We start from the raw sequence: 27528 nt of genomic DNA, 5'->3' as shown, positions 1-27528 counted from the left end.
TGAAGAGCCCTTAACCGGAAGCGTCTTTGTGTCAGCAATCAGCGGCACGCGATTGTGCTCGCCGACCGACCATGCAGTTAAATTGTCAACGGGGTCTGCTGCTCGTAGCTTCGGCAGCGGCACAGTCGGTCTGCGTGGACACAGCGAGGCTCTGAACAAGTTTCCCCACAGCAGCGACGCCTTCCGTCCCCCTCCACCTCCCCCAGCCTTTGTCGTAATGTAACCAGCGGCAACAGCTCCTCAGCTCACCCGTAAAGCAGCCCGTTGAAGCACACATTAACTCAGCTGGTGAGTAATGGCAGCTACGGCACGACTGGCTAGCTGATAAATAAAGGACACACACCGCCAAACGCTTTCTACGAGAAGTAGGTTTGCGCTGCCTGGTTAATTAATTACAACCCCTTGTTGTTGACTTAGCCTCCTGGACAAGGTCAGACATTTATAAATAGCTGCCGGTAGCTAACAGGACTCTGTGACATTAAGGCGCAGCCGATGTTCTGATTTGTTTATTAGCTTCTGTTTGGGTTTTTTTTTTTTTTTTTTTGGAGGAAGTCGTCATTGCTGGTTGTCTAGGAATAGATGGTGTATAAAGAGTTAGATCCAGAAGTAGGCGGCGTCAGCGTGCGTGTCTGACAGGTTCGCCGCCACACGGGACGTGATTTTCAGGTTCCCCCTCCTCCTGTTGTCCTAGTTACGTCGATTTTCCCCTCCGACCACCCCAGGATGCTGGCAGTCACCTGGGTGGGGCCGATGACGGAGACCGGGAGCAGATCGCAGGGATAATCCGAGCCGAGTCGGATCGCTTCTGCTACTTATTCTTTATTTCTTTTTTTTTTTTTTGTTAAAGCGCAGCGGGCGGTTGGTCGGGCATGACCAAGTCCGAGTCGAAGAGAAGCGGCGCGTCCGCGATCAGCGCCGCCGCCGCCGCCGAGCAGGTCAACAACGGCTCTCTGGACGCCGGCTTCCCGGAGCAGAGCCCCGCGGGCAAAGCCAAGGTGATGAAGCAGACGTCCAGGGAGAGCCTGCAGCGGAGGAACACGGAGTGCGAGGTGTATGACGACGGGACCAACACCTTTTTCTGGTGAGTGAGTGAGTGGGTGGGGGGGTTACCAGTGAGGGTGTCACCTCCGATCACGACCACCTGCACTTGTTTTCAACAGCCTGTGATGAACGCATCAAGGTTATCTGAAAGTCAGACCCAAGTGACCTCCGTTCATAACACCACCATGGGCTGGAGTTACACATTTCCCATCCAAGCTCAGAGCGCGTCCCCGCCGTGCCTTACCGGCGTCCCCCTGGTACCAGGCGAAGGCGCAGCAGGTTAAACCTGAAGTCTGGAGGTGGTGTTGGGAGTTGGTCTGGAAATGTGACATTCCCTCCCTGCAGTCTGCAGCAGCTTTCTTTTTTTTTTCTTTTTTTTTCTTTGTTTTTTAAATCTAGCATTTCGGCCCTTCAGCTCGTCTCTTCAGGAATATTTCAGCTAGGCGTCGGCGGCCCAGGCGTCCGGAGGAACAATTGTCGTTTCTGGTCCGCAGCCTTGAGGTCCAGGGGGTTAACAATGGGGCTAAACCTGCATGCCTCAGCAACACCCTGCACCCTGCAGATTCTAATTTTACTAATGTTAACTGTGTTTGACTAAATATCCACATGCAGGGTCAGGCCTCATTAAAGCAAGCGGTGCCCGATTTATTGCAGGTTTGTTTTATTGAACGGCTTCAGTTTATTCAGCAAACTAGGGAATGAGCAGGCAAACAACACTCTAATGCAATTAAACTATAAAATGTCCGATTATAATGCTTGTCTTTTTATTATGCTCTACTGTTAATGGCGACTGTTTGTTTCAGCCTGATCTTCTTGGCCTCGGTAGTCGGACCTCTGGTAGTTAATTATGAAAACACCAGCGCTGTGCAGACGGGCTTCTGGGCTGGTCCACATTTTGATCAAATGTCACTGTTCTGTTGATGCTTTAAGCCCTGGACCAACCCAAAGTAGTGCATGTCTATGAAGTGGAATGAAAGGTTTAAAATGTGACGTATAAAAGTCTTAAAACTGTGCATTATTCGTCCTCTTACGCCGATCCCCCTAAATGAAAACCAGTCTGACGGCTCAGAATCTGTTGACGGGGAAATTATTAGTTTTGCACTCCATACATCTGGCCTCTATAGCAGAGTGGTAAGAAGAAAGGGGGGGGGGGGGCTTTTTCTTCTTGCATGCAGTTTGATGGAAACCTAATCCTCCACATTACCTCCCCATGGTTAAACATGGTGGTGGCAGCATCATGCTGTGTTTTTTAATTATTTTTTTTTTTTAAGCGGGGACAAAAAAAGCTGATTTAAAGATTGATGAGGTTAAATATTGCAGACTTTGAAAACCGAGTGTCATTTCCTGGTTTTCTTTATGCTTCTACAGTTCTTTGTGTGGATCATCTGTCACATGAAATAGCAGTAAAATAGAGGTTTGACCAGCTTGGCGAGACGTTTTTTTTTTTTTTTTTTTCAGCTGCAACCCTTGTGCTTGAGTTAGAAAAGGGGAGAGCGCTTTGTGACTGACTGGAAGTCTGCTCGGGAAAACCCGATCCAAAAAAGGCCTTTAGTAGAGGGGGGAAAGTGGCTCATGTTGGGAGTGAAGGGTTTAGTCATTATCTGGATTTCAGGTCTGTTTTGGGAATGCAGTTAAAATGGCAGCTGGCTTTTTGGTTTCACAAACAAGCAGATCTGGTTTTAAGTTATTCTGCCAGGTGCTGTAGAGAAACGGCATGTCCCAGACCAGTCAGTGGATGAGGAGATCGTTCTTCTAGCACACAGATTGGAAAAGTGCGTGCTTTCGTTTATTTATTTTAAAGAGAATTTTGGTGGTCCTCTCAGCTCCTTTCCAATAAAATGAACGTAATTAGATCATTTATTCCTTAAATCCATACTGAACAAGCCTTGGCTCCACGCCTGTCTCCTCTCTGCCGTGCTCTACGAGCCGATCGTATCTGCGACGCTCTGCTTCTGGTCTACAGATCGCCGTCTTTCTAATCTCTGCCTCCCTCTGAGCTACTGCCGGTGTTTGTTCTGCGTCGTTGTTGTTTTTTTTTTGTTTTTTTTTCACCTCCGGTGTTGCTGTGCGGTTGTCAGCCTGGAGACGAACAGGGCCCTCCCCTCTTCCTCCTGCCGAACAGGTCGGATAGGGGAGGTGGAACCAGGAGAAAGCGCTAACGCCAGCGGCCTCGCTGTCATGACTCAGACTTCTAGCTCAAGGACTTGCAGAGACCTTCTTCAGTTTGACTGATGGAAGCTGGAGCCGCAGCAAAAAAAATCCAGTTACATAAAGCGGCTGTTACAATTCACCTTGAGCCTCGCAGTTGATAAAATTAGAACCTCTCCTGATGATGATGATGATGATGAAGAATGGCAGTGTGGTTTTGACCAGCATGTCCGTTAGAGGACCTTCGGCTGTGTAAGTTTGTCTGTAAACATGAGCCGCGCTTGTCCTAGAGGACTGAACCCTTTCACGCTGCTCATTCCTGTTGACATGAATTTCATGCACCTTTTTGTTTAAAAGAGCGCATTAAAGCAAACAATAACTGTCCAGTGTTTGTCTTTAAACTCTCCTGACTATTTCTGTGGATGTTAGAGCTGAAATTCAGCTCTCAGGTATGTGCACAGTTATCAGTCACACATACCGTATGGAGATTGGAAACAAGATCTCTAAACTATTTGCCGTTTGTAATCACTTGACCAAATGCACTTAACAATAAAAGCCCATCTCCAACTTTGCAGGTAACATATCTCCAGGTAAGGCTGTGAAATTAACCATATGTTTAATTTGTGCTCTAACAAATGACATAAAGAGGGGGAAAAAAATGCAAAATACAATTCATATTAGTGAGTTGGTAGTGCTCCCCTTCCCCTGTGCATAAAATGCAGCTGAAAGGAGGCACGTAAAACTCAATGTTGTGGAGTGGGTTAATGCGCCAGACTGCGCGGGGTTTCATTTGTTATTGCCGTCTACTTCAATGCTAAATTTTCCACGGCTCCTTTTAATGTAAAACAAAAATAAGCCAGCTCTACAACAGAACCTGCATTTCTTCATGGTTTTTATGGCAAAAAGAAGTGAAATACATTCATGTATACATTGTCTGCATCTTCAAAGTAACATGTTGAAAAGAAAAGGGACAGAACTCCACCAAATCTGACCATGAAATCCAATATGGCTGCCTCGAATTCAAATTATAGTAAAGTATGCTTCAATGGTACATTTCTTTGTACTTTATTCATGTTTGGATCTCATATCTTCACACATGTGAAATTCTTCCATTCGTCCATTATTGTTAGCTTGCCTCGCTAACAGTATGTAGCCTGATCATCGAGAATGTCCACAGTTGGTAAAACCTGCTGACTTCCTGACAACTAGTACCTACTTATGTTTAGTAGTAGTCCCCAGGCCAACAGCAGTAGCCTCTTGTTATAAGCTTTAGTTTCTGCTGATGTCCTCCGGGGATCCGTTTTACTGTCACCAAATAGCAAATGTGGCTTAAACGCACTGCTTTTTGCCTAGTTGGGGTTAAATACTCATTAGCTCATTATTAACCACTTAAATGGTTGAAACAAAAACATCCTCTGGATCCTACTAAAGGCAGCTTTAGATCAGGGGTCCGATGATGACGTTTCAGTTTGCATTGAAATGTGCTAAGCTTGATTAAATATGGGAGGTTTTGCTTTTTTAATTGTTGAAATCTACAATTTCTATAAATAGAGACTTTATGGGTGGAAAATAAATAGCTACTTTGTAATTCATAGTATAAAAAATTTGCAGAATAAACAAAATTTGGAAAGACATTGAATTTTGTGTCCCCATTGTACAAAATTCAGCAAATTATTATTTTTTTTTAAACTAATGATCATTAAAAACAAACGTGTTTTCATTATTCACCAAAACGTCAGTGATATAGCCACCCAGGTTTTGCTAAGTAGGTGTATAAAATCCTTTAGCGCCCTCACTATTGCTAAAATTAAATCTCAAAAACTGGCAAAATCTCTGTGTAGACAACATTCAGCACATCTCCTCAGCTGTCGTGCTTCAGGGAACATCTCCCCCTCACGTAGAGACACGGGTCAGCGTCCAAGTTCCACAACGATTAAAACGACTCAAAGAGGGATTTGGTTTGTAATGGAAACGATTTGGGTAACATGACATTTCTCTGAACGGTCACACCGTTTTAATTTGACTGAAGGCGTCTGGAAGATTTAAAGCAGAAGGCTTTCTACTGTCGTCATCATTGTACAGCTAAGGTGAAATACTTGTCTGAAGAAAAGTGTCTTTTATTCCGTAGACAAAAAGCAGCGTGTTCTGACAAGACATGGTGGCCTGAAAACCTGACTTGGCCTCCACCCCTCTGTTTAGTTTTCCTTTTAGTCTTCGCCCTTAACTGTCCGCCTCGGCTATCTGAAGATTGTATCTTGGCGCTCAGACCTTTGAACGCGCCATTACTTCTTGCCGTAGATGCATTTCCCCTGGAGAATATCAGCAATTGGTCAAATAAAACTTTGCCCTTTCAGCAAATATCTATAGACGGCAAGAATCCACAGGATTTATCAGCGTAACGTTGGTGTGGCGTGATAACGGTCAAAGATCGGCCGTCACTATAGGCTGACGAAGAAAGCATGAGCCGCCGGGACCAAGTCATTGCCTTCGATTTGTGGTTCACCTCATGTAGATGTTGTCTAGATGTAAAGGTTTACCGTCTCTAGTCAGAGGTTTGTAGCTGAACCCGTTTTACGTTCTAGGTCCTGCTCAGTCGATCCAGTTTCCAGACAGAAACCTGCTGGGACTCGCTCTTTTAGCTCGCAGCGGCATAAAAAGTTTCCACACCCCAAAACCTCTGTTACATTTTGTCATATTGTGGCCACAACTTAAACGTGTTTTGACATTTTTGTGCTCAGATTACCACAAAGTGGCTCGTTCCTGTGTGACTGTGTCAGCACTCTGTTGAAGCAGTATTGGCTTGGCTGACGTCCCACGTCGTACACCCAGACACCGTGCTTGTTATCGGACTCACTCGTGGTCAGGCCGACTTGACGGAGAGCATCTGTGATTGATCCCGTGAAAGTTCGTGGATCCAAACAACTCCTTGTAGCTCTGGTCGTATGTTTTGTCTCGTTCTCAGGGAACGTTTGTCGTAGTCTCTGTTCTTCTGCTGTCTCTAATAGCTTCCATGTCCCTGCTAAAGAAACTCATCCTCACAGCACGATGCTGCCACCACCATAATGATGAGAAATGGTGTGCAGAGTTTAGTCCTGGGCACACAACAAAACATTTTGGTGAAAAAGCAAAAGTTTTGTTGCTTTTCTACTCTTGGTCTAGACCCTAAAGGAGCTTGTTTTAAGACGGGGTTCCACATTGTAGCGTTTAAAACCCATCCTGTTTTTTGCTGTCGTGTAGAAAGGAAAAGCTGAATCTGCCTGTATGGCGAAGCCCTGGCATTTGCACAGTAGGACCTAGTGGTGGTGTCATTTTAAGCAGGACGTTTGGATGTGCACGTGTTGTTGTGTTTGACAGAATATACCGCCTACTAGTGGCGTGGCAGGGAAACTACACTGTTTTTAGCCATCGTAATTAAAACGGCATGTAGATGCTAGCAGAAACACAAAATGGGTCGCGTTGTCGTACTCGCAGGGTCTCAGTTTTCCTCCAGGAATCGAGTTTTGCGTTCAGGCCTGAAAGTTAAAGTCGGTCTCTATCAAGATACGTCTGCTGTGTCACCGGCATAGTGCAAACTGCAAATGGGAATTCTTATGGCTCTCCTTCAGTCTTTCAATATTTCCATCAAAGCCAGGTGTTTTTTTTTTTTTTTTTTTTTTTTTTGAGTTAATGACCAAGTTTATCATGTGGGGGAAAAAAAAGTCCTAACTGAGCTATGCATCTCTGCAGCTCCTCCAGAGTAGCATGGTTGGCCTCTGATATAACCTTCTTTTGACCCGTCTGCTGTGTTCTTGATTCATTTGTTTATTATTGTTCTGTTTTCCTTCACCTTAGAGCTGCACTTATCCTTATAATTAGGACTGCTGTCAAGTAAAAATACAAAAAGCGTAGCAACATTTGTATTCAGCAGTCTTTACTCTGTTAAAGATTTAGAAAATGGTCTATTATCATTCCCCTGTGCAGTTATGCATGGCACTACTGTCATAAAATGACAGTAAAATATATATGTAGTGGAGTTTGTGGTTGTGATGTAAGTAAAAAGGGTAAAAAGATGAAGAGGTCTGCGTTATTGTACGTTCCTTTTTAAATGTTTGAGCCGTTCCAGAGAGGTGAAGACTGAGGAAGCCTTGGGTCTGCAGCCTTGGCTCCAGACTTTTCCCAGAAACGTTCCTCTGCGGTGGCAGGACTTTATAAACGGCGCTGACCGTTGTCTTCTCGTTCTCCCCGTGCAGGCGAGCCCACACCCTGACGGTGCTGTTCATTCTGACCTGCGCCCTGGTCTACGTCACGCTGCTGGAGGAGACTCCTCAGGACACCGCCTACAACACTAAAAGGTCAGTGCGCCGCCGTTTCCTCTTCCTCCTCCTCCTCCTCCAGGCCGATGCGCTGCCTGACCCCCGAAGGACGAAAGGGCAGAGATTTTCCACTAAACGGCTGGAGCCGCTTGATTGGATTATGCTTACTGCGACGTGCTAGGAAGCACTTCATCAGAAGAGGAAACTATTAACTAAGTCAATTTGTTCCCATTGAGTAATTATCTGCTCTCATGTTGCAGTCGGTCGGCCTCGTAAAGTATTTTCCCTTTAAACGTGAGCGCTCTAGGCTCAGGGCCATGCCTCAGAGATGTATAAGAGAGATAACCATGAAGAGTTTGATACCTGGTGACTAATTCAATCAGGTTATGAAATGATGCCTCAGATGTAAGCGAAGATGTGCGTCCCAGGGTTTTATATAACTCTGAAACCTCAGCAGCTGGGAGAAATGCCAAGCGGCTGCCATGTGATTCAGTTCCCTTTTTTTTATTTGTGCCGGCGACCACAGAAAGGCCTGGTGACGTTTGCCTTAGAGAGCTGGTGTCATGAAAACGCCGCTGCTGTTCACATCATCAGCAGCAGCGTTCCCCTCTGTCCCCCAGGACTCCGTACGGTTGCCTTTTTAAATTGCGTCAGATCCACCTCTGATGACATTACTCTTAAACCCAAAGGCAGACAAAATAAACCCGAGGTTTGCTGGATGCAAAAGCTTCTGTAGGTTATTCCTCTTTTTGGTCTTTCAGCTTCAGCGTGCCATAGCTTTACTGCAAAAACAGATCTAAAAATAAGTAAAATGTTCTTAAAATTTGTGTTTTTGTCCTAGATTTGAGCAGGTAAATAATATTATCTGCCAATGGAATGAGTACTTTTACCCCTAAAATAAGATAATTAGACATCCTGCACTTGAAATAAGACGACAGAGATGAGTTGTTCCTATTTTAAGCGCAAAAGTCTTATTCCATTGGCAGATCATTTTATTTACCTGCTCAAATCAAGGACAGATACTCATTTTAAGAAAATATTACTTATCTTTAGTTCAGTTTTTGCAGTTTTATTTTTAGTTTTTGTGCGAGGGTGTTGTGCGCGCTCATGAATCTGAAGGAAGTTGAGCTCGAGCCGCGCCAGTGATGTTTGTGTTTGTTGATTCTGTCTGCGAGAGATTGGGAGAAGGCTCTAAACAGGATTTGCTGCCGTCAGCACGGTCCGGCTCGATGGGATAAACATCCAAGCTTCCCAACGGAGTACGCGCACATAGATACTCTTACACACACACACACACACACACACACACACACACACACACACCTGTATGAATTATACTTTTTAATCCCACCTGCCGCTGTATTTTCTGCTTGCCTTTCACCAGCTTGCACATACCTTTTTTTTCCATGTAGCCCTCATATCTGAGCTACACACTTAATTCTCCTCCCACACACACACTTGCACAATCAGCCTCGCTCTCGTGTGACCAGACTCCCTGGCAAGCAGCACAGGCTTTACTTTTAGCTGACGTCTGGCTACTTATCCCTACCTACGCTGTTTTGCTTCTAAGTTCGGACTGGCGTCTTCGCTCCCTCTCATTAAATGTCCGATTTTAAAAAACGCACGACACAGCTATGAAAAGGATCCACCGCACCATAAGGAGCCTTCCAGTCTAAACTCAGGCTTTTCTAAATGCGGCAGACCAGAAGAGTTCATACTCTCTGAACCTTTTTTAGATGGATAGATAGGCTGGTGGGTATGTTGGTATAGTTGAATAAATTGTGTTAGCCGTTTATTTTCTTTCCTTTCACTCCACTTCCATCTAAAATCCTAAGTGGAGCTTTCAGAGCTAGAGGACCATTTTCTTCTTCAGTGATTTTTTTTTATGTGAAGAAGCGGTATGAAATAAATGTGAAGGGTGATCGTGTCGCTGGTTGCAGGGGCATCGTGGCCAGCATCCTGGTGTTCCTCTGTTTCGGGGTAACGCAGGCCAAAGATGGACCCTTCACCAGACCCCACCCAGGTAAGACAAACGCATCCGTTTCTGATATCAAGTCTTCATAACAATGAAGGTGTGTTTTTATGGTGATTATTTTGAAATGAAACCCTTCTTGACTTTAAAATGCTAAGGTTAAGCTGATATAAAGAGCCCTCGTCTCCCTCTTATACTACAGCGGTTTTAGGCTGCTCTGGTGGTGCTGTTGATCCAGCTGTCCTGATGTTTTCTGTGGAAACTAACAGGCTGACGTTAGGAGTTACTCTGACCTTATTCAGGGTGCTTTTATCCTCGTTGTGAAAGGCCAAGGCCAGCTTCCTATCGCCACACGGCCTTCTTTGCTCTGATTGGTCGAGGGACTTGGCCTGATAGATTGGCCCCTCCCGTCAGCAGCTTTGCTCTTACTTGAAATGCAGAATAAGGCTTTTAGTGGTTGGCTGCAAACTGAATTTGCTACCAGCCCAGAACAACTTGGATGTCAAATCCCACAATTATTTGAAAAGTCTGAAATGTCAAATAAAAATAAAAAATTATATTTGACATTTTAGAGTAAGGTATTGGTAAGGAGACGGCAAATATTTCAAGACTCGTGGAAAGTACTAATTTTTCTGCACTTTAGAATTTGTGTTCTTCATAAGTACTGAGTAAATCTATTAAGTCCACTTTAGACACATTCACATATGAAGCCAGCAGATGACATATTTTCATATATGTGCAGAAGCTGGTCTCATGGGGGGGGCTAATAACAGCATTAGCTCATGTTGTGCGGGGGGGTTTACAGCTTTACTGACCTTGCTATGCTGCTGTCAAACATCGTAACGTTTCAGCGTACGTTTGAAAACTTTGAGCGTACGGACCCATTAGGCTGAAACGCGATGGTCCTGATGTTAATGCTGCTGCTCAGGCCTTAATGATTCACATAAAAGTAGACATTGCTGAACACGGTGGCAGCGCTGGGGTTGCCTCAGGCCTCCACCCGGGTGTCCTAGGTTAGCGTCCCAGCCTTAGGGACCTTTGCCTCTCTCTCAACCCGGTTTCCTGTCACGTACCCTCAAATAAAGGCCTCTAGTGCCCCAACAAGAATAGACGTAGCTAAAAGCATCCAGATGTTCTTCCCTGCAGGAGAACCTCGGTTCTAGGCTGCACGGGGACAGACTTGTACCCCAGTCTGTTGGATTTGCAGCTGATCTGCAGACGATTGGTCACATTGTCCAGGGTTACGTGTGACGCTTTGTGCTCTGCCATGTTCCCCAGAGTTCAGGTTCTTACCAACCAGAGAACTGGACAGGCGGCTGTTTATCCAGCAGCTAGCGTGCTTCCTGAGTGATCAGATCTCAGTTTAGTGTTGCCCAAATAAAACACGGAGCCACAAACACGTCAACAGGTCTGCTGCTGTTTCTGTTGCATCCCAGATGTGTTCCAGGGTTTCCGCTATATGGAAGTGATATTTTTTTTTAAATATATGGTGAAACAATGTAAAGTATGAGATATATTTACCAAATTATGTATAGCCTATATTTGCGCGCTTATACTAATCATAATCCGAGGTTGAAAGTAATTTAAGTATCATGAAACATTAAAATGTTCTTTATTTTGAAAAACCTACGCCGCCTGCTCCTTCCTGTCTGGCTGCACAGCTGGCTAGTACCATTTTTTTTTTTTTTTTTTTTTTTTTTCTTTTTCAGAGCAATTAGCAACAAGCTAGTTATGTTTTAATGGCAACTTTACCAAAAGCAGTTCCCACTTCCTTTAGCACTGTCTCACAGGCACACCACTGCTGCTGCTGCCTTGTTACAGAAATGTATTATTTTAAAGTAGTCTTTTTTTTTTTTTTTTTTTTTTTTGTCTCTAAAACTGTTGCACGGCAATAACTCACTGAATTTGATTCATGCAGCTTTAATCACATCGTTCAGTTTGTGCGCTTCTGAAGTCTGTCTTTTTGTTTTATGTGATATAGCTTCAGGCAATGTACTAACATTATTAATGATAATTAATTAATCATTTTGTAAAGGTAGATTTGTTGTTACCAACACATTTAATCACTATTTTTAAGAACTTCTTTTGTCTTGGCCAAAGCTGTCCTACAGCCTGGGTCACAAGTGTATTAAGAAATATGCAAATTAGATGATGTTACCCCCCCTCACCTTTAAAAATAAATAAATAAATTAATAAAAAAATAAATAAAAAATACAAAAACAAACCAACCATGGTTTTAAAAAATCCTGCATTCAGGCACTGAAACCCTTTTTTATAAATGTATATCTGAATCATATTTTTGTTGTTTGCTCCAAAGCTTCACCCACACTGCACCCTTTAATCCACAGATCAGAGTTGGGACAGAAGGTGTTTTATTATACAAGAGTTCAGCAAGGACTATATATATAAAAAAATTAACTCTTTAAAATATTCCCTTGATTTCATTAACTGTTTTTTGTTGCTTGTTTACCACAATTCAGAATAAAGGTGCCTTTCTAATATGCTCCTGCTTTACGGAGTGTTTTTTTTTTAAATCTGCGTACCTGAACTATTATCAGTGCATTCGACTCCACTAGTTTTCCACACTATCGTCTTAATAAAATAACACCACACAAAAGGAGCTTCCATTATACCAGCGCTTCAAGTCAGTTCTCCACCTGACCTGTTGAGCGAGTCACGTAAGTCCTGCTGTTAATCACAACGTTGCACTTAACTTCGTACACTGCAGGGTTGTGTCCTGGGAAAATAAACATACGAAACAAAAGCCTGATTTTCACATGTACAACCTGAAGCTTCTGCTGGATCAGAGTCCTGGGAGTGCCGCTCATACATGTCGACTCGCACGCTTCCAGTAATGGCAGCAGCTTCAACATATGCGGCTGGAATCGGGTTAATCAAGAAAAATGAATCTTCCAGGGCAATTAGATTCTCTTTTATTCCTTAACAGACTGAGCAGAGGGCGTCAGAACTGCTTTGTATCAGACAGAATGCACAGTAATTAATAAACAATGTAAATGTATATAGACAGCATGTGCACACAAAAAAGCCGTAGAATCCTGATGTGAAACCTTATAAACTACGTGTTTTACAAGGTTGATGCGCTTTTCTACTCCTTCACTAATTTTCAGTGAAGGATGTTAAAGCCATGAAGGAAAAACTTAATATGAAATGTTGATTTCTGATGTTTTCCGCAAAGCTTTGACATCCAGACACCAACTTTAACTGATTCCAAACCTTCTTCATGGGGCTATAACAGAGATGTAAGAAAAACATTCAGGTTATTTCTATCTGTCCTGAAGCGAGCTGATGGTCAGTGTTATAGAAAGTAGAGGCGACGTTGCACATGGAAAAACAGATAAGCGTGTTTTAAGCAGTCTTTAGCATCTTATAACAGAGAGCAGCACTGCTAGCATTTCTAAACCTGCTGTATATGTGTATTCCTCGTAGATGTAACTCTTGACTCCCAAGATTTGAAAAACTTTTTCAAATCCAGCCTGTTCCACGACAAAGGTTGAAAACTCAGGAAAAAAGAAGTCAGCTTTGCTGCAGGACTCCCAACCTTCCTGTTATCTGCTAGAAGCCTCACCTCCCTCTCTAACTCTGCTGAGTTGTCTCAACGTCTTGTAGAAAATGCTCCTCCCTTTGCTTCTTATCTGTGTTTCCCTTTACTTCCTTTTAATACACCTCACTGATCCTGACAGCCGCTGATTTTTAGCCTTCAGTCAGAAACGGCCTCCAAATCGAAGGTTGTTGCAGTGATGTTGGATCACTTCTGTGATTGGTTGGGAGGATGTATCGACTGTAGTATTAACCTACATGATAGGCTACAATGCAAAAGGAAGGAAAACTGTTAAACTTTTTATTGACCCGTGTTTTTTCCTACCATCGATAAATGTCTATCGATCGATAATGTTACTGAATTATGGGCGGGCCCTAGTTGGACCTACAGAGACGGTAGGACTGTAGGACTTTTGAAATGACTCCTGTTTGTCCTCTGTGTCTCCAGCTTACTGGCGGTTCTGGCTTTGCGTCAGCGTCGCCTATGAACTCTTCCTCATCTTCATCCTGTTTCAGGTGAGCATCCCATCATGTAAAGTCGTCTCATTCCTGACTATAGAGCAGCAGAAGCTCTCCGCTGAGATGCACTGACGTTAACTTTAAATCTTTTAAGGCACACAGATTACTCACTGATCTGTTCCATGGCAGCCATAAAGGCATCTTAAATCATGCCTCAACACTGACTAAAAAAGAAATCCTCCATTTTGGCCAGATTTCTGCTTCAGTTCCTGGAGTTTCTCTGTAGTGGTGCCTGGAAGCCTCTTTTCTGTCTTCCAGTTTAATTAAAATGTCAAGTAGCCAATCCTGGCCAGCGGTTTAGACGGTTAAAGCGTCCATCCAGCAGCTCCACTTTGGAGATGAGATATTAAAGTTAAAACTAAAGGCTGATGCCCCGCTGAGTTCACCATGTAATGCTGCTGCGGATTCTTCTCCGTCTTCTTGTGAAACAGACGGTGCACGATGGACGACAGTTCATGAAGTACATCGACCCCAAACTAGGGGTGCCTCTGCCTGAGCGCGACTATGGAGGGAACTGCCTGATCTACGACCCGGGGAACACTACAGATCCCTTTCACAACGTCTGGGTGAGGAAACCTGATTAGTTTCAGGGGATTTCTTCTTCAAATGTGTGTAACGTGACAAATGGCTCCATATTTAATGCAATCACCAGCTTCAGCGTAGTTTACTGGGATTTCTATGTCCTGGAGTAAAACAAAGTGGTGCCTCAGGGTAAAGTGGGAAGGAATGATACTGGGTGTTTACATTTTAGAAGTGTGGCGGTCATTTATATTCAGTCAGTACTCTGTTGAACCGCCTGTTGCTGCAATTCCAGCCGCAAGTTCTTTGGGAAATATCTCTACTATTTTGGAACATCTGGAAACACCATATTGGATGGAGAGGCCTGTGACCATCAACTTAATCCATCTTGGCACAAGTTCTCATTCAGACTTAGAATCTGTACTTTGAATAGGCCGTTCTGAGACATGCTTTGATTATTTCCGGCCGTCTTTTTCAGCCTCTAAAAGGTTTTCTTCCAGGAAATTTGTGTGGGTGAAACAGCCTGGTTTGAGGCGCTGCTGTCCGGTCCTGTGTGTTCACAGCAGTGGTGATGAAAGCCGTTTGCCGCTGTCGTGTGTCGCTCCCCGTGTGCCGAGCCTGTTAGTTTTCCACCACAAACGGTGTTTCTGTATGCAGGCCTCCTCATCTGACCATCGGACCTTCTTCCACATGTTCGCTGTGGTTTGTTGCAAACAGGAAGTCGTTTGGCTTCCCTCTGCCTCTCTGTGATAAAGGCGAGCCATGTGGAGTGCATGACGAGCATTTCTCCTCCACACATGGCTCACAGACGGTGTGCCTGTGACTGGCTGACTCTGGACTGTCTGTAGAGCCAGGACGGTTTTTTTTTTTTGGGGGGGGGATTGCACTCAGTATTCGTCGCTATGACCCAGAACCCGGCCTATTTCTTGCAGCCTCCCTCAGTGGGTCAGTCCACAACTTTTTCTGCTGGATTGTTACCAATCCAAGTAGTAAATCCTGCTAATACTCCACTGGTTAATGATTATCTTTAGTTTTTGGGGCTTCTTGATGCCAAAAAAAGTGTCGTCCTGCTGGCTGACCCAGTATTCACTGGACTCCTTTCTGCTTTGGCTCAAAGTGAACTAGTTCTGGTACTTTTTGGAAACCTTAGTGTTCTTATTTTAATCCAGCAAATACAAATTACAGTGGCTTGCAAAAGTATTTCAACCACACTCATAAATATTATATTGGAATCTTATGTGAAAGATGAACAAAAAATAGTATAAGCAGAAAGAAAATGATACTTTGTCCACCCCCCCTCCCCATGAAAATGGCATTGTCCAAAAGTATTCAGCCCCCTTCAATAATACCTTGTGGATCAATCTTTTGCACCAATTCTAGCTGCAGGTCTTTGAGGCTGTGTCTCCACCAGCTTTGCACATCTAGAGACTGAAAGTTGCCCATTGTTTGTAAAAACAACTCAAACTCAGTCAGATTGCCGTTGGCGAACAGCAGTTTTCGGATCTTGCCACAAAATCTATGTTGGGTTTAGATCTGGACTTTGACTAGGCCATTCTGACACATGAATGTTTTGCTTTAAATCATTGTAGCCCTGGCTTTATGTTTTGGGTCGTTCTCCTGCTGGAAGGTGAACCTCAGTCTGAAGTCTTTAGCAGACTCCAACAGGTTTTCTTCCCAGATTGCCCTGTATCAGGCTCCATCCATCTTCCCTGTCCCTGCTGAAGAGAAGCGCCCCCAGAGCATGATGCTGCCTCCACCGTATCTGACAGAGGGGATCCTGTTTTCAGAGTGATGTGCAGTCTTAGTTTTCTCATCAGCAATCAACAGGCAACTTCTTAAGGGAGTTGGTTGCATTTAGAGAAAATGGGGCTGAATACTTTTGCCCATCACACTTCTGTTTTTTTTTAAATCTATAACAATGTTTTAACTCATGTATAACTTTCTTTCTACCGCACAACTGCATGCCACTTTGTGTTGGTCTTTCACATAAGATTCAAATAAAATTTGTTTGTATTGTGACAAAATGTGGAAAGGTTAAAGGGTTATGAATACTTTTGTAAGCCGCTGTAAAAGCCAAAAGGCAGTAGAGTGTCTGGTACAACAGCGTTTCAGTCCACATAGGTGCACACATCCAGGCCCACTCACAGCTCTGAGAGGGGAGCTGAAGTGGAACAGCAAAAAGCTGCCTCTAAACATTTCTGATCCACTTAGCCGCAGCGTTTCTCCTGTTTATAAATAGGTTAGCTTTGTTCTTAGCAGCCTCATGTCACAGGAGGCGGATTTTCACCAAGATAAACACGATGCACAATGGTGCTGTTCACTGATGCCCCCCCCCTCCATCAGATCAAAGGCTGCGTGTTCCCCATCCTATGCGCCCGGCTGCTTTCCAGACTCTCCAGGGAGAGGATGACCCAGAGGAGAAGCTATGCGTTCAGAACACAGCTGAAGAAAACCCTTTTTCATGTACAGATGAATGCCGCCTGACTCATCTACCGGCTCTGCTCCGTATGGGTCAAATGCTTGTTGGTTATATTGGCGCTTTGCGGTGCGAAGATTGCATCTGTTGCCAGAGCAAGTGTAGATTTACAGACTTTAATCCTGTTTCTGCACGATGTATAAATGTATCTGTTTATTTCTGCAGGATAAGATGGATGGCTTCGTTCCAGCTCACTTCCTGGGATGGTACATAAAGGTAAACACTGACAGTTTATCTAATAACTTTCTGTTGCTGCTTCATAAGATCATTTGCACAATTAATTTATTGTTTGCAATGACTTTCTGTGAAAATGGAGACTAATGTTCCCCCCAGCAGCACCGTTCTTCAGCCTCACCTTCACCTGAGCTTCTGTCGTTTGTTTCTGATCAGACTCTGATGATTCGGGACTGGTGGATGTGCATGATCATCAGCGTCATGTTTGAGTTCCTGGAATACAGCCTGGAGCACCAGCTGCCAAACTTCTCAGAGTGCTGGTGGGACCATGTACGTACAACCAAGTCCTGCTTAGACGCTCACAGCTAGAATCACTGGTCAAAAAGATTTGCCATTGTGCAAAACAAGATGAACTTTAATTTCTCAGTCCTGCTTGTCTTTTACCGTTTAGTTTTAACCAGGCACAGTCCAGTATAAAACACCACGAATTTACACAAATTTAAAAAAAAATATTACATGTCATTTCTATCATTTTAAACAGATAAGCAGCAAATATTCCTACTGCAAATCAATCTATTTATTATTACAGTTATAGTTTTATCCAAAACATTTATTTGGGCTCATTTTGGTTTTGACACATTCTTAGTGAAGCGTTGGACAGAACCGATGATTTACAAGTTTGGTTTGTGTTCAGAAAACACCTGAAACAAAAACAATTCACCTCTCTATCACAATAGGGAGTGAATCGCTCATTCTAGGGGAAATAAACCGATTTTCATTCCGTTCGGTTCCCACAATTTAAAAAGACAAAACTAAAATTCAATTGAGAACCTAAATAATGACGTTAATAAATGACCAACTTTTCATAAACTGGTTCTGTCAACAAGTTTTACTGCCCTTTAAAAAGTAAACTTGAAATAAAAAAACAGGCTTTGTGCAAAATATTGTAACATTTGGTGCTGCAGGTGTGATCATCAGTCATGCAGGAACTCAGCAGCATACGGCATTTTCTCTATCATAAACAATAAAACCTAAAATGAGCTTTCCTCTATAAGTCACTGCTCTATTATTTATGAAGGATTCAGTGCTGCTGCAAACTAACACCAGTGTTGCTTATGAACGTTCACTGTGAAGACTGAGGGGTAGCTCAGCTGTGCTGAGAAATGTTCTTCCTCAGCTCAGGAAACACGGAGGAGGTCATTTAAAAAAATAAACGCCTCCTTCCCAGTAAAGCTGGATGTCGTTAAAGGAGGCGATGGCATCTGTAAATGCCTTTCAATAAATGCTTGTTAGGAAAATAAAGACGAGTTCAAACCCCAGGCAAGTTTGAGCTACAGGCAGATCCCTACATTCACCGCAAGTCGATTTCTCAAGGATATGATGATGATGGATGTGATCGTTTGCAGTCGGCTGGTGTGTGCTTTTTTTTTCTTATTGCTCGTCCATCTTTACCCCTACCTCTGATTATCTAGTGATGCTGGTTCTCAGGAGTTTTCCAGCAAAGCACATGTCAACCAGAGGAAGAACTCGGCACATCAAATGATCCAGCGGACCGTGTTTCTGAATAAAAGCGTAGAGTACCCCATTATTAAACGGTTCTAGTTTGATCAGTTCCAGCGCTTGGTAACAGATGCATCTATATTTATTCCCCCAGAACTACATCTTTTCACGGCACTACAATCTCCCACGTGCACGACGTCTGTAGATCGATGTATATCTGTAAATCGTAACATCCCCAGTGAGCGCTGCCAGTTCCTGTGTTAGTGGTAGCCCAGCTGTCAGCATGAACACACCGTCTCACCTATAGATATACAGTATGACAAAACTCTGATCAGTTTTAAAAATACTGCACCAGACTCTCCAGAACCACTGAATTTAAGCCCCAGTACGTTATGAAGTATGGAGGCTCAGGCATCACGAGGAGGGGATGTTGGTCATTCCTGTTTATAACATGCCGGGGATCGTGGATCGGATCGAGGAGATGTCCTTTAGACGGGTGTTTTTAACAAGACAAAGTTTGAGAACTCAGCAGTGAGTTAGCATCATCAGACCAGTACGGCAGGCGCACACAGCTGGCGCATGCTGAACCAAACGTAAGCTGGAGATCCTTAAAATAAGTAAAGAGCGCACTTTAACTGTAAAAGGAAATTAAAAAGGTTGCTAATTACACTCTGTCGGGTAGTAGAGCTGTTTAAACCTTTAGCTGGTCTGAGGGTTGTCCTGGCTATAAGGTCCGCCATTGTTTTCATTGGGGGAATTTCTCATTATATTCACACCAAAATACATATGTAATTTAGCTGCAAAAGGAAATTGAGAGAAACATTTATATTACATGAGGGGATGTTTAAATTGCTACACAGAGACTCTGATTTATCACTCAAATGTATAAATTTATAATGAAAGTAGCATCTAGGTACCCTCTGAAACCAACGGCTCTGAAAGCAAAGCAAAGCTACCATTGCGAAAAGGGACTAAAAGTAAGTAAAACTTTCTTAATGAATGTATTTTTCCTTGATTTAAGCAGGTAATTAAGACAATTTGTCAATGGAGTGAGTATTTTTACCCCTAAAATAAGACAAGTAGATATCCTGCACTTGAAATTAGATGATGGAGATTAAATGTTCCTATTTTAAGTGCAGAAATCTTATTCCATTGGCAAATAGTCTTATTTACCTGCTTAAATGAAGGAAAAATACATTAATTTCAGGTAAATTTTACTTTTAGCTCCCTTTTTGCATACAAAGCATCGGTTTCCTGACGTGGCAATCAGGAAGATGTTGCTCTGCCCTCTCAGTCCTAAGAAAAGGTCTAATCTGAGGACGTGCGAGTGGATTATGGCTGTATAGAACCACTTGACCCCCGCTGACCCTTTCATAAAACTGCTTTCTCCCCTCCAGTGGATCATGGATGTGTTGTTGTGCAACAGTCTGGGGATCTACTGCGGCATGAAGACGCTGGCTTGGCTGTCGATGAAGCCGTACCAGTGGCAGGGCCTCTGGAACATTCCTACATACAAGTAAGACTTTGGAAAAGCTGCTGGCCTCAGCGCTTGGCTGTCCTCGGTCACTATTTAAAAGTTTCACTTAAAAGTGCCAGGGGTTTATGTAAGTCTTTAAAACGGCATCAGGAAACTCTCTGCTAGCTTTCTGGGACCCATTTTGGAGCTTTTTTTTGTCTTTCTTTCTTTCTTTCTTTGCATCGGTTTCGTTTTCTTAATTTTAACATAAAAACAACCTTAAATATGATGTAAAGCTTAAATATAATTGCAACATCACGGTGCTGTGTGCTCATCACAAAGTACTTCCTGGATTGCAATGAGGGCTGGCTTAAGTTCTCTGTCTTAAACAGCAAGTTTCACCAATTTCACAGACAAACGATTTAGAAAGTGATGAGGTTACGTTAAAAGATCTACAAATAAGTTTTCAGAAAATCAGCACATGTCATCCAGAAGTAACTATTTCAATAAAACCTTGTTGTTTAGATGGAAATAATGATTTATTTTGTTCCCGGTAAGTGGAGAGACTGTCGTCTGCTTTCTGAGTCTAATACAGTAGAAACTTAATAAAATTTAAATAAATTTCATGTATTTAAATGCCACTTCTGTTATCGAAACACTCAACTATATTAATGCATAGTGCATGTTTTCCTAATGTCTTATATTTTATATCCTCGCCTGATAGTAGATCTTTCTTTCAGTGTTATGTGTAAGACAGAACAATTTTGTTTCTACATTAAAAAAAAAAGCTCATTGAGAAAGGGCTGGTGGGTCTGATTCACATAAATAATATCAAATTGTGATTTAGTTACTGCGTTTAATTACTCCCCGTTTAAACTTCTGACCGTCTCTTGACCTGAATGTTAACGCGGTGCTCCTGTTTTCCTCCTAGGGGGAAGATAAAGCGGATAGCATTCCAGTTCACGCCATACAGCTGGGTGAAGTTTGAGTGGAAGCCGGCTTCAAACCTTCGGCGCTGGCTCGCTGTCTTAGGGATCATCTTCATGGTAACGAGATCTTATCAGTTCCTTACAAAACTATTCAGACCCATCGAACCACTGATTCCAAACCTAAACTGCAGTGTTCCTCTGAAGCCAGTGAGGAACAGCCGTGTTCATGTTCACAGTAGATTACACACGACTGAATCCACTGCAGCTTGTGGCTGCAATGCGACCAGAGGTTGAGGCGGATGACTATTTACGCAGAGGAGCCGAGCCTGTAGAAGATGCCTGTGCAAATTCTGTTTATCTGGGTCATCGCAGCAGCAAACGGCCTTAAATTGGAGACAAGCGGTTCTGCATCTGACTTGGAATGTGTCTAGGAGGATGGGTCTGCATGTCCTTTAAAAACAGCAGCGCTCCACCTACAGGTTGCTCACGCTCGAGCCACCAGGGTGGACAGACTCCTGGATAGGAGGCGAAGCGTTCTCAGAAGAACTGAGAGTCCGGTTGTCTCTGATTTAAGGCTGTTTCTGTTGTAGGAGAACCTAAAATCAGTTTGGTTTGTATTCCTCCTGCATTCAGATGTATTTTTTTTTTTTTAACCCCTAACTCTCATAGTTCCTGTTGGCGGAGCTGAACACCTTCTACCTGAAGTTTGTGCTGTGGATGCCTCCCGAACACTACCTGGTGCTGCTCCGCCTCGTCTTCTTCGTCAACGTGGGAGGAGTCGCCATGAGGGAGATCTACGACTTCATGGATGACCCGTCAGTACTGGAGATCCTCCTCCCGTCACAAGCTTACCTGTTAAAAACGGCCTTGCAGCCGGATCAGTCACTGGTGTAACTTCTCCCTACAGGACGTTCCACAAAAAGCTGGGCCAGCAGGCGTGGCTGGTGTCGACGATAACCGTGACAGAGTTCCTCATCGTGCTCAAGTACGACCCCCACACCCTCACGCTGCCCATCCCCTTCTCGGTCATGCAGTGCTGGTTCCTGGGGATCCTCCTCATCCTCATCTGGACCCTGTGGAGGTTCTTCATCCGGTAAGAGCAAACGAAGAGGGCAAAGGTGCAATTCTTTGGATGATGAAAATCTTAACCAAGAAATATTTGCCCAGTCTGACCAGTAGATGATTAACTTTTGGATTAGTGTTGCAAAAAAATGAGTCAAGCTAAGGAATCTGAAGTATGCATATGTAAAACTAGAGAATATTTGGGCTAAGAAAGCTCAGGCACTTAAATCGTTTGCATTTCAAAAATGATTAGTTTAGAATACAAAAAACAATGTATTCTAAACTAAGATAATTGTCTATCATCCCACTGTGTGCATATTATTACATTTGATTTTCTAATGAAAATATCATTTGCACCTTAAAAGTGCTTGAAAGATGCTGGACTTACAGCTTGGAGCAGTTTTTCCAACCCTGAGTTATTACAGCATCTTCCCAGCGTCAGGTTTACTCTCTGCCTTCCCATCAGCTTTAGGGCCTTTTTTAAGCGCCCTCTGTGTCAGCTCTGTCACAAGAAATGGGAATATAATCAAAAAGTTATATTTTTATTTCCACATAGAGATATTTATATTCTATATTTCAACCACTTTTTGGTAATTTTCATGTTTATTTCTTATAGCTAACAAAAATCTAGTAGTCTGTTTTTTCATAGAATTTAAAAAATGGAAGACTAATTCAAAAATTATTTCTAATAGAGAAATGTTGCTATAGCCTAAACAGTCGTGCTGCCTTGACTGTCTTACTCTGTCCACTTGGAGGCTAAACCACAAAGGTTCATTTGCTAATCATACCAATGGGAAGTTTAGTGGAAGGATAATAAGCATGATGCAGCCTATGGAGAAAGTAAAAGCCAGGCCCATTGAAGACTCTGGGAGAGATCACCACGGTGACGGTGCTCCAAGAGGCACTCAGAGATGGATCCATAGGCTACGGCCACTATAGCCACTCCTGAACCAGAGACATCTTACCTGGGTTAAGGAGCAAAAGGCCCAGACTGTTGCTCAGTGGTCTCATTTAAGGATAATTTGCATTTCATTTATAAAAGTAAGACCCCAGCATCCGGAGGAAGGGTGAAGAGGCACGATTATCGTGAAGTTTCCTGAGGTGCAGTGAGACGTTTGCAGGGCGTCTGTCCACCTTAGTCGCCCACCGGGGAGTTTTTCAGCACATTGTGCTTCCCTCTGCTGCTGAGCTTTATGGAGATGCTGCATCCATTTTCCAGGACTTGGCACCTGTCCACGCTGCCAAAGGCACCAATCCCCTCCTCGGGGACCATGGTGTCACTGTGCTGGATTGGCTTTTAAATTCGCCTGACCTAAACCCTCCGGGAAGCTATGGAGGACTGAGCAGAGGTAAATGAACCCCTGAGCCAGCGATGCAGACCGGCTGAATGCTGCTATTAAAGCAACCTGAGCTTCCTTATCGCCTCAGCAGAGCCCCAGGATGAGTGACTCCACGTCCCGCCGGGCTGCGGTGCAATCCCTGCAATAAGTTGCCCCGACCAGGTGCTGCGTGCATATACTGCACAGCACTATACTTTTCATCAGGCTGACATCTCTGGTTGTTTTTATTGAGGTTTTGTAAGATTCTGATTTCCTTAGCATTTGCAAAATATCACGAAATCAACTTTTGAAGTATTTTCTTCTGCGTGTAACCCATCGATTCCAGTTCCCCTTCATGAGTTTGACTATTTAGAGTAAAATAACCTCTGGATGAGGTGACCTTTAAGTGCTGAGTGTCTTAAAAACAAACTGAGTTGTCCTCGGCCAGTTTTTCCTCCCCAATGCGGAGCCTGTAATATGATTTTAAATCCACCTTCAGCTTAGTAACCTTCAGGTCTCCTTCATGTCTGTTCTCTCCTCCGTCCTTCCCTCCTCTTCCTCTCTGCTCGCGCTCAGCAGTAATGCAGTGATATCCTTACTGAGAGAGGTAGGTATAAGAGCGAAGCTGCCTTGCACCACTTCCTCCTCTCGCACGTCTGTTGCGATCCACCAGGAAGCACCGGCACCTCTCCCCCGCGGATCCACCCTCATTTCCCTTCATGTCATTTTTAGTCACCGTTTAGGGAAGCGGAGGACGTCCTGTTTGTTCTGCCGCTGTTAGTCAGATCCATGCGGCCCAGGAGAGCCATCGGCACGCATACCTGCAACGCCGCACGTCGCGTCTTTCTGCTGAGATGTTCACATTACACCGAGAGCCAATGGGATCAGCCTCACACCTCCTCCCAGAAAAACCCAAACACTAAAGCATGCCGTGCTACCCACCCCCTCACCCACTGGGCCTTTCTGAAACTGCCTGCAACAACGACGCACCTTAATCCAACATGGCAAACAGCTGTTTGACTCAACCGGACAGACGTAGCTGTCAGGTTGCCACAGCTTATTATCTGGCAGCTGCATATGCTGCTATATTTTTTTATTTTTATTTTTTTACCATAATAAGCGTCTGGTCCTGCTTTCAAACGAATAAGAACCTCAGCTAGTGATACTAGAGATGAGCGACATAAGCTTAAGGTTTCATCTCATTATTTTGTGCCATTTATTACGAAGACTATAAAAGCAGTGAGAAGGCACTTCTGAATTTAACACTATAAATTTTTACACTGGCTGTAAATTGAACTGCACTCAGAGGCTCACAAAGTTCTCAAATCAAAACTAACTGGCTACTTTAACAACTGCATCATTCTGCTGTCTATATTGTGTGCATCCTGAGCCGGTGTCACCACGGTAACACGTGGTGACGATAAAAGATTAAAGAAGATTAGGCCGGATAATCTGTTTGACAGTTAACAATAACAGATGCATTTATCGGATTTTGAGCCGTAAACGGACTTTAAAGTGGCCATCGTTGACGTGACGGTGGAAAACATGACGATCCGAACCATCCTGGGGTTTACCGATAGCATCTGCGTAATTTTTATTCAAATTAAAGCAATTAATTATGATTTACAGCATTAATGCGTTATCCCTCTTCTCCAATACTAAAGGTTAAATAACTGTCTGATAAAGTATTTCCAAGTGAAACCAGATATGAATTAACTGTGTTGGAATGCAGCTTCCAAAGTAGATAATTAGGGTGATTTCTACTCATTAAAGTTTGTTTGATCTGAAACATACGAGGGGCAATAAAAAAGAAAAGTGTCAGGCAAAGAAAACCTGGGTGAATGTGTTGAAGTGATTTTATTTAATAATGGAACAGAATATATCATAATGCAGGACAGTAGAAAACTCCTTTTCTGGCCTACATAATAAGCACAAAAGGCCACAACATTCTCTTAGAAAACAAGTAAGTGTGGCATAAAATAAGTCAAATCATATTGTATTCAATTAGGAATACCAATGGCAGCCTTTAGCTAGAGGGGCTGTGTACCGCCAAGACTTCAGACTGAACCGGAAAAAAGCTAGACCAACGTAGCACAAGGGTATGTTTAACTGGCTGTTTTTCTAAATCATGGATTAATTGCAACAAACCATGTTTTTAGGACAAGGAGTTAATTCTCACCACCAGAAGTTGTGCTTCTTTTGAAATGTGACATAAAAGTAACAGCTTTCCAGAACAAGAACATCACGCCTACAGTCAAGCATGGTGGTGGTAGTGTGATGGTCTGGGGCTGCTTTGATGTTTCATCACCAGGATAACTTGCCATAATTAAGGGAACCATGAATTATGGTCTTTACCAGATATCCTGAACGAAGCTGTCGGGGCATCAGTTTATGACCTTAAAGGAGCAAAAAGCTAAATGTCATTATTTTAGATGTACTGCAAAGAAGGAACTGAAAGTAAGTCAAATTTTCTGGAAATTAGTGCATTTGTCCTTGATTTTAGCAGGTAAGATTATCTGCCAGATTTCTGAACTTAAAATAGGAACAACTCAACTCCATCTTATTGAAGTGCAGTATATCTAGTTCTCTTATTTTAGGAGTAAAAATACTCATTCCATTGGCAGATAATCTAATTTTCCTGCTCAAATCAAGGACTAACACACTAATTTCAAGAACATTTTACTTTTCGTTCCCTTTTTGCAGTGTAGAAAGAAGTAAAAAATAGTTTTGTGATGAACTAAAAGTATCTTTTTAGATGGACTATGGTTAAACGACTCACACCGTCTGTTGTTCTCCAGTGTCTTGTTTACATAGCCGGGCCGGCTGCACATGCACGTGAACAGCTGCCCCTTCCCTGGCCAATAAATGCCACCGCCAGGCACAGAATGGTGGAGATAAAAACCTTCTCTTGCTAAAGGCATTATAAATTTGAGTTACTTCTTCACTAGACGTGTTTCTCTGAAATGTTCTGCTGTTCTGCTGTGTTTTTATCTTTGGTAAATATGCGCGTCCGAGAATGGAGAAGGGGAAATGGGTGCCGAGTGCTGGAGCGAGAAGACAGGCGTGGCTTGATCCACATCTTGTTGTGCACACGGGGCTCAAGCTCCACCTAGTGGTGAAAATGTGCTTACTGCTCCTTTAAACTCAAACACATTCTGAAGCAAGGCAATAATTCAAAGCAGGCCAGTGAGTCCATTTCTGAAACAGGAGGTTTTGGAGCGGCCTAGTGAAAGTCTCCATTCTGCTGGGTGACCTTAAACGGGCCGGTCCTGCTCCAGAACCCTACAGTGTGGCTGAATTAATGAGATTCTGTAGAGTCCGTATCATTCCTCCACGGCATGAATAAAACTCTTCAGTTCAGAATCGGAAATACTTTAATATTCCCAGAGAGAAATTGTTGTTTCAGTACAATCGCCATAACATAACAAACATTTCACGGGGAGACGATTTACTGAGGCCTTGCTGCCAAGGAACTGCCTTACACGGTGCCCACATGGCGCTGCCATTACTCTGTGAAAAAGATAGAGGCAACAAAAAGGAAGGAGGGAGGGGAAAAAACATAACTCATACTTTATCCTATAACAGGATACAGTTTGAGCTACCTAAAGGATCACTCCTCCACACACACCCAGGTTGGTTTGGATGGGCTTTTTCCCCTTTTAGTAAATGCAGCCAAAAAACTAAAGTCGTCTTGTATTTACTCAGTTTTCATTTGACTGATATTAACATTTATTTAAAGATCTGAGACCTTTTTAAATAGCCAAATATCTGGAGGAGGGCAAACAGAATCAAACGAGGACTTTCAGTGCATACATAGTTCTATAGTGATTTATTAAATTTTTTGCAGCTTACCAGCCTTTTTGTTTCCAAGGGACACAGAGCAATTTATTTACCAAAACCTTTGCACATGAAAAATCGATCAGTCATTGTTTCTGCCAATCAGGCCAATGCGTCATCCAAGAGAGAGGGAAAAAAAAGGATCGGCATCCCACAAAACCACTTCACATTTCTCATCTCCTCCCTTTTCTTGTCAGTGTGTCGCACGGTGACATTAACCCTGAGAGCATCCAGCTGTGCAGAAGTGTCCCAGAGGGTTGCTTCCTCCCAATAACGTCTCACTTCCTGTCCTTCCACGTTCCCACAGCGACATCACGCTCCGCTACAAAGAGACCCGGCGGCGCAAACAGGAAGCGCCCGTCGACTGGGACCGCCAGCTGGGCAACGGCAGCACGGCGGCGGCGGCGTCGGGCCGCAGCAAACTGAACGGCAGCTCCGAGACGCTGCGGCAGAGGAAGTCCTGAGAGGAAGTCCCACCGAGACGGCCACCAGAGGGCGTGGGAGGGGGGAGGGGGAGGTTAGAGCGGAAACAGTGAGGAAGATGGAAGAGTAAGACACCTGTAGAGGCGACCGGATGGACAGTTTTGTGCCTACATTGAAGTCAGAATTGAACGGGGGGGGTGGTTTTAGTCGGGGTGGATGGTGTAGTTAGTTACGCACTACAAGACGTTACCTCATTCTGCTTTTTGTTGTTTTTTTTTCTTACATTCGTGGAGCTATACACAA

At 43.5% G+C, this 27528-nt stretch overlaps 1 protein-coding gene across 3 annotated transcripts; it reads left to right on the top strand.

Annotated features, from left to right (window-relative positions):
- The first annotated feature begins 35 nt into the window (after positions 1-35).
- ptdss2 (phosphatidylserine synthase 2) lies at positions 36-27528 on the top strand. Of its 3 annotated transcripts, none has more exons than XM_012867431.3 (13): positions 36-288; positions 853-1081; positions 7419-7520; positions 9422-9504; positions 13460-13527; positions 13962-14096; positions 16691-16741; positions 16916-17029; positions 19597-19715; positions 20587-20701; positions 21254-21399; positions 21492-21677; positions 27110-27266. In XM_012867431.3, exons 2-13 carry the CDS (start codon positions 870-872, stop codon positions 27264-27266), a joined length of 1488 nt encoding a protein of 495 aa, XP_012722885.2. In that variant the 5' UTR covers positions 36-288; positions 853-869. The 3 variants fall into 3 exon arrangements, with proteins under 3 accessions (XP_012722885.2, XP_012722877.2, XP_036003097.1); XM_012867423.3 differs by having other exon boundaries at positions 848-1081; XM_036147204.1 differs by lacking the exon at positions 36-288 and having other exon boundaries at positions 870-1081; positions 27110-27528.

The sequence above is a fragment of the Fundulus heteroclitus genome, chromosome 2 (genome assembly GCF_011125445.2).
Source record: "Fundulus heteroclitus isolate FHET01 chromosome 2, MU-UCD_Fhet_4.1, whole genome shotgun sequence".
Classification (NCBI taxonomy): domain Eukaryota; kingdom Metazoa; phylum Chordata; class Actinopteri; order Cyprinodontiformes; family Fundulidae; genus Fundulus; species Fundulus heteroclitus.
This window is presented reverse-complemented; position numbering and strand designations above follow the sequence as displayed.

Coding starts and splice junctions, on each gene's coding strand:
- ptdss2 (XM_036147204.1), top strand. CDS start 870: ATGACCAAGTCCGAGTCGAAGAGAAGCGGCGCGTCCGCGATCAGCGCC. Junction 13,528..13,961: donor TCATCTTCATCCTGTTTCAG/GTGAGCATCCCA, acceptor CTTGTGAAACAG/ACGGTGCACGATGGACGACA. Junction 14,097..16,690: donor ATCCCTTTCACAACGTCTGG/GTGAGGAAACCT, acceptor TTATTTCTGCAG/GATAAGATGGATGGCTTCGT.